The sequence below is a fragment of the Maylandia zebra genome, linkage group LG1, assembly GCF_041146795.1.
Source record: "Maylandia zebra isolate NMK-2024a linkage group LG1, Mzebra_GT3a, whole genome shotgun sequence".
NCBI lineage: Eukaryota > Metazoa > Chordata > Actinopteri > Cichliformes > Cichlidae > Maylandia > Maylandia zebra.
The window spans coordinates 17,574,010-17,583,642 of NC_135167.1; the positions used below are offsets into that span (position 1 = coordinate 17,574,010).

Below are 9,633 nucleotides of genomic sequence, written 5' to 3' on the forward strand. Positions count from 1 at the left end.
CTGAATATCATGGACAACCCGTCACACCTGCTCCTTTCTACACTACGGAGCTCATTCTCCCTCAGACTTATTCAACCTTGTTGCCATAAAGAACCATTCTTGCATTACCACTCTGCAGAATTCTGTTTTACATAACCTCAGTCTTATTATGTTTTCTATTTCATTCATTTTTTATCACAGTTTTACATGCAATTTTTCACTGCCTCATATTTTACGGCCTTTGGTGTTTTCCTGTAGTTATTTTTAAAAAATGTTTCTGTTGTCTGTTATACTGTTTTTATTTTTATTCCTTCTGATGCTGAAGTAATTTGCCTTTCGGGATCAATAACCCCATCCAAAGGATTCTTCCTGGTTGTACAAACGCTCTCACAACATTCACACCACACATCTCAAATAAATTTGCCAAGATAAAACGAACAAAGAAAATTGACAGAAGACACCACAATCTATTATTTAAAACAGCAATGAAACTTCTTCATAAATCCAAACCATTTATTTTAATAGCATCTGCTCTCAAATCCACTTCAAATATTTCCTGTCAGTGGACTGTGCTTGAGGTATTTCTGCAGAAATGCACCTATGCTGTAGTTAGACAGAATTAGTTTCAGTTCATTTATCGTGCACTGATAGAAGAAGTACTTATCTTTACTGAAACTAGAATACTACATTCACAATTTAAACCACTTTCACATCTCTAACATCTCTGTTTTAATTCCATTTTTTATTTTGTTTATTACTATTGTTTATTTATTTTTGCTGATATGGCAGCGTGCAAGTAGCATGTAAGGTGTAACTAGTCAATGTAGGGACCATTTTATTAGCTTTTTATACATTTAAAAATAATGTAAGTTGCTGTCAGATTTCTGTTGTCTCACTTAATGTGCTGGAGTAGAAAGCAGCATAAAATGAATATGGATATTAGGAAAATATACAGTGTCATTTGTTTAAAAACTTCCATGAGTTCTTCCCAGATACGGCCACACTGTCATTTAGTTTTCATTTTACAAGAATTACATTATGCAGAGTATGGGAGACTGAAGCTATAGATTAGAATGGTCACAAAGCATGAAATAATCTGTAGACACGTGCGAATATGAACTTTGCACCACTAAATTATTAGAAAACCGCAGCTACTACAACCATTCATGACCTCTAGCACTCTGAGGTTAGCCGACAGTGTTTATTGGCTGTACCTTGGTCCAGGTTAAAGACAAAAGGTGATTGTGGCTCCCAAGTTATGGAAATCGCTTCCACTGGATCTAAAGTCTGTGGACTGATTGATATCTTTAAAAATAAACTTAAGACCCATATATGCAGGATTGCTTTTATTTTGTTTTTTAATATACCATTTTATTTGCATCTTATTCGGTGCTGTAAAGCACTCTGTGTATTTTGTTCTTGAACAAAACTATTAAAAAAACCTTAATTCAACAGGCTGCTGCTAAACCATACAAAAAAACCCCAAAGCTGGGCAGTGATTATTCTAAAAGTGATTTTAGACTTTTTTTTAAATTGTCATGGCAGAGATGCAGTCATGTGAAAAAGAAAGCTTTCACATGACTCTGCTTGTAGAGACTCTCCTAAAGAGCAATTACTTGAAGTGCTTGCTTTGCGTATGAGTTTATCAGTCGCACAGCGTGGAGGAACTTTGATCCATTGTTTTTTGTAACGCCGCTTCAGTTCATTGAGGTTTGTGGATATTTGTTTATGCACAGTTCTCTTAAGGTCCAGCCACAGCATTTCAATGAGGTTGAGGTCTGGACTTTAACTGGACCACTGCAACATCTTGATTCTTTTCTTTTTCAGATGTTTTCTTGTAGATTTGCTGTTGTGCTGTGGATTCTTGTCCTGTTCCTTGACCCAGTTTTGATCAAGCTCTCAGACAGATGGCCTCAGATACAGAGGGTTTCATGGTCAGTTCAGTAACTGCCAAGGTGCCCAGGTCATGTGGCTGCAAAACAAGCCTAAATCATCACCCCTCTTCCATTACGCAACTGTTGGTATGAGGTGTTTGTGCTTATATGCTGTTTGTGTTTTCAGTTTGTTTTCTGTGTTTGTGTCCAGTGGACTTTGTTCCAGAAGACTTGTAGTCTGTTCAAATGCAACTCTGTAAGCCTATAGAAGCAGTAAGGCTTCACTTTACCTTAGCATGGCTGAACAGTCCTTTTGCAAATAACTGTATAAGACACAGCTAAATAGGTTTAACACATAAGAGGCAATAAGAGATCTGTAGAAACATGTAGATGTTTTCAAAAATCAGTTTCATTGAACATTCAGCTCAAAACAATTGCAGTAGAAAATGTTTCATCCACACAATTAACTGATTAATTCTAATCTCAATTACAAAAGGTGCTTCTGTAGTCTCACAATAAATATTAACTTTTTAATATTTGGTTTTAGAATAATCAGTTAAGTGTTAACATAGAATTTATCTAGTTCTTAGAATGGATATCCACACAAAACAAAATTCACACATTCCTGTGATCTGATTCAGTATAGAGCGGGTCTTCCAGATCATAAATCAAGAGCCAAAATGCACATGTGCATCATCCAGACTGACATTCTCCGTCGCATTAGTGGCAGTACCGAGAAGCATGCACGCTAGAAATGCATCTATGGAAAGATTAAAGTTGGGGCTTTTGAATGGGCCAAATCTCTGGTTCAGCGTCATCTAAAACTTTCAGACTTCACTTATATATGTGAATTTTCCTTCAGATCTTTTATAAACAAGAAACTTAATAAAGAACACATTTATCCTATCAGTTGTAAAATCATTACCTAAAAATTAATAATTTAGAACTTATTTAGAACTTGATCTCTGTATGGCTAAAAGCAAATGTATAGGTTTAAACCTCTAGAATCTAAACTTTTACACAAAACAGGATATCAAAACCCATTGCAGGGGAAAAAAACCCAAAGTTGCATAAAAAAAACAACAACATAAAAGCTTTCATCACTGCAGCATCAACCTGTAAAAGGTGGACACGGGCCAACAGCGCACATATGGTGCTTGCCCTTAAAACATTTGGCCTAACTGGCCAGCGCCCCACAAGTTCCCTTCAGAGAGAGAGACTTTTTATGGAACGCAGACTATAGGTTCAGCTTTTTCATTCTCCTGTGCTACACAAGTAGCAGTGTGCATGCTGAATTGGCAGCAATATAGTTGTTCACATGTGTATGTGTGCGTGCATGTGTGTGTCATGGGTACTCCCGACTGAAGGTCTTAGCACAGATCCAGGACGGACTTGTTAATAACAGGGTTGGTCCAGTCGTTCCTCAGATCATCCAAGTGACTGTCAAAATCAATCAAGTTCTCATAGGAACGACCCACCAGCAGGGCAGATGTGATTTTCTGTGCTTCGCTCCAGTCCTCAAAGGAGTCACTGGAAAACAGTTTTTTGAAAAATTACATATTCAAGCTTTAATACTGAAAATACAGGGTAATTACAATGTAATTACAGTGTAATGTACTTTGTCTAAATAATTCAAGTAAATGAGAGAACACTTGGAGTTGTAAGTATGCTGGAAGCTCTGAGTTAGCTGCACAAATAGTCTGCAGAGGAAGATAAAATCTCACACTAAAATAGCTCTTAACACTTACGCCGTTACTTCTCTGCTTTTCCACTTGTTTTCGTGGTGATCATAGATCAAGACGATGGGTTCGGAACAGCTCATTGTTAACTTACTGCTGTCCACCTGCAGGAAAACACGCAAAATTTACTGTGAATTTAGGTGCAACTTTTAGGTGATAACAACAACTGCAACAGACCAGACCAGGGTCTAAGAAAAATGTCTTTCAGAAACAGTGTTATATATTTTATAATGCATCTAATTATTTCGCCGAGACACATCTGAGACTGAGAGCTGCATGTCAGACTGACTGATTCAGTAAAAAGGCAGCTACTTCAATGACCTCCAACAAAACAATGCTTTGCAAAATATGGAAGAAAACTGTTCCTGCTAAAGGTGACTCAACAGAGTCTTGCTGGAGCACTTGCCAGTTGGACTACATATGACAGGTAGAGCAAACAGTGGCTAGAAATGACTGATGTGGTTACATGGTGGAAAAGCAGCTGGCTAAAAAATCTCGACTCAACATGCAGCACCCTGGGTAGAAAGTATTTTGTTTTATTTAAATTTTAGTATGTTTCAAAGTACTAATTCAAAATCTTTGTACAACCAAATGTGTGACAAAATTCCACAGAAACAATTCTAACTCATCGCACGCTCTCCCACTTACAGCTAATACGTTTAAACTATAAAATTACAACCCAGCTCTTGCTGAAGGTCAACAGGACTGAAACATTGTCATTTATTAAACGCGAGGATACTATGCTTGCATTTGCTGTGTCACTGCTATTGCCTTACAATGCCGCTGTGGCTGCTGGCACCTTGTGGCGATAGATTCGCACTTCAAATTGGGCAGTGTGTCATCAGTGATAGCAACTCATTGGAAAAGAAGGATGAAAGATGTGCTTCACTTTATTTGCATGGATTAAATCCTGCTGTCTGCGAGCTGCAATCACCTATAAAGGGCTCAGCATTTTTTTCTACATCATCATAAATGTCATTATAGCAAATTTCACTGAAATATCTGATGGAATTTTGAGGCTTTATTTTCAACCTGTAGAGCCACATCAGTCACTCTATTTATACAATATTATATATTACTGTATAGAGACATAAATAGAGGCTTGTGCTGACAAGTGTATTTAAGGATTTTGGTTCATTTTTACTAAACTAAAACTCAGCTGCTACCTGAAGAGGATGCATTTATAACAATGGATGTAGCAATTGCTTTGGAGAAAGAAAGAAAAAAAACATAACGTGTAACCCAGTTGCATCAGCCTTAATAATTTACAGTTACCATAACAATTGCTGCTTCACTGAAGTTCTCAGAAATTCTGGCTGCCACTTTCTCTGCAACTTGGTTGGGCCTGCAGGAGAAAAGATCAAGCATATATTAAAGTGAGGTCCAAAGCAGGATGCAGCATGGTTTCTCAGTGGTTGTTTTTCCCTGGAACAGCACGGCGCCAGTGTTTCTACCTTGAATCCTTTGTGCGTTCGTTGGCTTGATAATATCCGACAATGACATAATTATTTTCTTTACACCAAGTGTCAATCTGGAGTTGGAGCAGGGGCCCATCAGGTTGACATATAAGAACAGAAACATAGTTTAGGTCAGGTATATTTTATTTTAAACATAGGAAAATGCATATAGAGCTAGACTGAAACTTCAGAACTATTTCAGAGCTGCAGACATTAATTTGATATTATTTCCAGTCTCACTACCATAAATAAAAGTGACGCAACATTAGTAATGGATTTTAGAGTAAAGCAGGATACTTCAAAAGCACCACAACCTAACAAATTGCTACAATACAACATTTAAAACAAAAGAAAAACTGTACTGTCATTTTAGAAGGCATACTAGATGGCAAGTGTCTAAACCAGAATTTGTCATCAAATACAAGATAATATTAAACAAAGATGCCCTGAGTAAATACAAAATACAATAATTAGTCAGGGTAAAATGAAGCTACCCAAACCTACCTGGCCCTGTGAAAAATTTAATAACTACTTGTGCCACTCTTGGCAGCAAGACCTTAAGTCAAGTGATAACTGGAGGAATGCCAAAGCATCCCTTAAAAATGTAAGTGCAGATTTTGACTAGGTAACCTCAAAACTATCATTCTGTGAATGTTCTTCTTTTTAATCACTCAGAGCTGGACTTCCTCCTTTTTTTCACATTACTGTCCTGCTGTAGAACCCAAGTGCACTTTCTGGTACAGCAGAATTCATGGTTCTAATTACAAGTGCAGCCAGTTGTCCAGGGCCTGAAACAGCGAAAGCAACCCCAAACCATCACATTGTTTGGGGTTCTTTTTGGGCCCTCCTGGATGAGTCACTGATGTGCTCTTGGAGTGATTTTGGTAGGCTGGCCAAGCATGAGAGGGTTCACCACTGTTCCAAGATTTCTCCACTGGTTGATAATGGCTCTCATCATTCTAATGACAATAAGAATTGCTGTGCAACCTTTCCACGCCAGCATATACTAGTGACTTTTTTTTTTCTTCTGAGTGCCTTTAGATCATAGAAAGATGTAATACTTTGAGTTGTTTTTAGACAGACAAACGTGAAGTGATTTCTTGCTGTAACAGATCTACAGTAATCAGGCCTGGGTGTGGATAGTGAAATTCGGTGATTTTTTTTACTTCAATAAATGAAATCATCACTTTAAAACCTACATTTTCTATTTAATTTGGGCAATATTTTTCTTCACAGAACTCTATATGCAAATACTTACCAGAGTTAAGGCTACTTCCAGCATTGGTGCCAGAGCTAGAGTACCGTGAAACAGAGGCACACAGTCCACGCACAGAACTGGCTCACTGTGGCTATCTTTCTTTTTGTCCTTCTTCTTTTCTGCCACCAGCAATCCATTCACGGCGCAGTGTGGATATTTGGCAGCATGTAAAAGCATTTTACAGTACGCCTGACTTGTCAGCTGAATGGGCATTTTTATAAGAAAGTCGGCAGAATTTCAGTAAAGACTAAAGCTTCCAGAGTCGCTAAGTTAGACGGTAAGGAGGGGGGGACAGCTGCCTGCTACCGTTAGCTATCGTTACTTGACATGCCCGGAGAAAAGTAGATGCACACCTCAGCAGTTAACTTACTGCCACGATATGATGTCGGAAGTACAGTTTGTGATGAGTTCATTAAGCTCTACAATTATCCGAAATGACAGCAGTCCTTTTATGCTGGATAAATTAGTCGGCATGCAGTCACAGAAGCTAATCTTACTTCCACCTTCCACTCGTTGCTGTAGCACCGGTGCGCCGTAAATCAGAACTGTCGTAAAACGAGATCAGAGTCCATCCGGTCAAACGCACAATTTACGTTTTTCCGTTCCCAGTCACACTTCCCTTCAGACTGTCGGCGGACGGGAGCAAGAAAGAGACAAGAGGTATGGTTTTATTTTATTTTTTAAAACTCAATAATAAATTACTTATCCTTCGTAGATATACATAATTTTAGCATCCGCGACATGTGCATCCTAGGAAAAAGTAACGGCTTGCGAAGAATCGCCTATTTTAACCGAAATAAGTAGTGACTTTGTCGGAGCAGATAGGAGCGAGGACTGACTAATGTTCCGGGTAGCTGTCATTAGCATGTAGCATCAGATTTATGAAGGCGGGTTTGATATGAAGATAGTTCATGTTTCAGTCATCTGCCGTTATTACGCATTAATGTAGTTTCAGTCAATAGAAGAATGATGAATATTGCATGGTCGCATCAGAGAATCTGGTATTTCTACGAATATTTATCCCCTGGTGCTATGACCTTGTGTTTGTTGCTAATGCTAACATCAGGTTAGCCGGACGGTCGTAGTAAAACCAAGTATTTTGCAATCTTAACAATAAGCCCATCAACCTGGACGATTATTTCATGTAGGGAAATTTTCCATATGGATGGTAACTGACTTATTTTAAAATGAGTCAGGATTTTATGTATATAAATAGCTTATAAAAGATTGTGATGTAAACATGGACCCTGTGCAGCCTACTCTGTGTTATGTATGTACACGATCTCCTATTGAAACGGGGTTTACTTTAAAAATTAAAAGACAGAAACAATTGTAAAGTCATTTAACCTTTATTAGTGTTTAATACGGTTTCTTAATTTCTCTTATATGACGTTTTCCACAGAATGCTGGCAACCAGAGCCCTAAGCCTTATTGGCAAACGTGCCATTTCCACATCTGTCTGTGTCCGTGGAGGACATGGTAGGTATAAGACGAAATGCATTGAATGTGTTCTATTTATGGCTGGCAGTATAACAATAGACTCCGCTTGTGCCACTGACCTTTTGAAAATCTCTTTTCATATACACCTAAACGTTTAACATGTACCCTCAGTTGACCATTTAAAATAAATGAAGCTGTTTGTGTTGTAAAATGAATCCATGTTCTTCCTGTAATACTACATTTCTAATATGTAATTTGATGAGTTACTGTGGTCTCCCCTGCAGGTGTTGCTAAGGTTGAGGACTATGCCCTCCCTGCCTACTTCGACAGGCGTGACAGCCCTCTCCCCGACGTCAGTTATGTGCAGAACCTGAGTGCAGAGCAGAAGTCCCTGAAGGAGAAGGAGAAGGGCTCCTGGGTTGCACTCTCTAATGAGGAGAAGATTGCATGTAGGACTCAATAACGCTATAGTGTTGTTCACCCATTTATACTAATGTAATGTATAACTGCACCACTCCTATTATGTAGGATAGGGAGTACTAAAATTGTTTAAATTCATGCTAAATAATGGGACTGGTGTAATGTTAAATTCCAAGAGTATTTGTGTTTCCAAATTCTTAAAAAATGTAATCTAGAGTTGTTTTTCCACTTTACAGTGTACCGCATCAGCTTCAAGCAGAGCTTCGCTGAGATGAACCAGGGATCAGGAGAGTGGAAGTCTGTGGTTGGAGGAATCTTCTTCTTCATTGGCTTCACTGGGCTGGTTGTGCTTTGGCAGAGGAAATATGGTAATTATGAAAAATATTGCTTATATGCAAGGAAACCTGTGTAATATCTGATGTTCAGCTGCCTCAGGTTTTCATGTTGGTTAAGTAAAGAATGCAGTATTGAACACATTTTTTTGCGGTATAATCTGGCTCATCACTTGACTCATTTGTTATTGTTTCTTCCCAGTGTATGGACCTGTTCCACATACGTTTGAGGAAGAGTACAAGGAGAAGGAGCTGCAGAGAATGCTGGACATGAGAATGGGCCCAGTGCAGGGTTTCTCAGCCCACTGGGACTACGAAAACAAGCAGTGGAAAAAGTAAAAGACCAAGAGGACTATAACAGTTCTATATACAGGCAGACCAACTCAAAGATACAAAAATACATATATTTCTGTATTTATCAGATGTCCACATTACCTCACCTTACCTGTGATTTTTGGAAGATCACTTCCTCTTAAGGTCGTTGTGTATAATAAAAATAAAAATTGTTAAACTGTTTAAAACCTCTGATTAACTGTGTTAACTGTATGACTCCTTCATTAACACTGATTTTACATATCAGGTACAAACTATGGCAGCTAGATATAAAATTATTCTTAAGGTTGAAATATATCTAATATATATATGTATATATGTTTGTTCATTATTTTCTGTAACTATAATCCTGAATTTTGAGTACATTTTGGTCTATGGACTGCTGAATATTGCTCCAGTACCTCTGAGGAAAATAAGATGCAACTATTTGGCTGTTTCTTTTTCTACCGAAGGGTGTAATGAACTGGTTCTTATATAGCCCTTTTCTACTCTATCTGAGCACTCAAAGTGCTTTAGACAACTCTGTTCACCCATTTGCACAAGCACAATGCTCATTATGTAACTGCTTTCCAACATTTACTTGTGTTTACAGCAGCTTGGGGTTAGTTGCCCAAGGATATTTGAATTGCAAACTGAAGCACACTGGAGTCAAACCACCAACCTTCCAATAACTAAGTGGCCTGCTCTACCGCCTGAGCTGTGATGGAGTTTATCAGAATCAGAAAAAGTTGTGGAGGAATTTGCATGACAATTTTTACAAGATGTATGTCTTGGTTGGTTGAAATCTGGGATATTCATTAC

The 9,633-nt window shown here is 38.2% G+C and overlaps 2 protein-coding genes across 2 annotated transcripts; one reads left to right on the forward strand and one right to left on the reverse strand.

Moving 5' to 3' along the window:
* Nucleotides 1-2,244: 2,244 nt before the first annotated feature.
* On the reverse strand, nt 2,245-6,834 carry emc8 (ER membrane protein complex subunit 8). The gene is made up of 5 exons (XM_004539393.6): nt 6,308-6,834; nt 5,047-5,123; nt 4,868-4,937; nt 3,602-3,696; nt 2,245-3,383 (listed from the first exon to the last, which is right to left on the reverse strand). Exons 1-5 carry the CDS (start codon nt 6,518-6,520, stop codon nt 3,224-3,226), a joined length of 615 nt encoding a protein of 204 aa, XP_004539450.1. The 5' UTR covers nt 6,521-6,834; the 3' UTR covers nt 2,245-3,223.
* A 1-nt stretch (nt 6,835) lies between these two features.
* cox4i1 (cytochrome c oxidase subunit 4I1) lies at nt 6,836-9,027 on the forward strand. Its single transcript, XM_004539392.4, has 5 exons — nt 6,836-6,967; nt 7,710-7,786; nt 8,032-8,196; nt 8,404-8,535; nt 8,702-9,027. The coding sequence occupies exons 2-5, from the start codon at nt 7,711-7,713 to the stop codon at nt 8,836-8,838; spliced, it is 510 nt and encodes a 169-aa protein (XP_004539449.1). The 5' UTR covers nt 6,836-6,967; nt 7,710; the 3' UTR covers nt 8,839-9,027.
* The last annotated feature ends 606 nt before the right edge of the window (nt 9,028-9,633 follow it).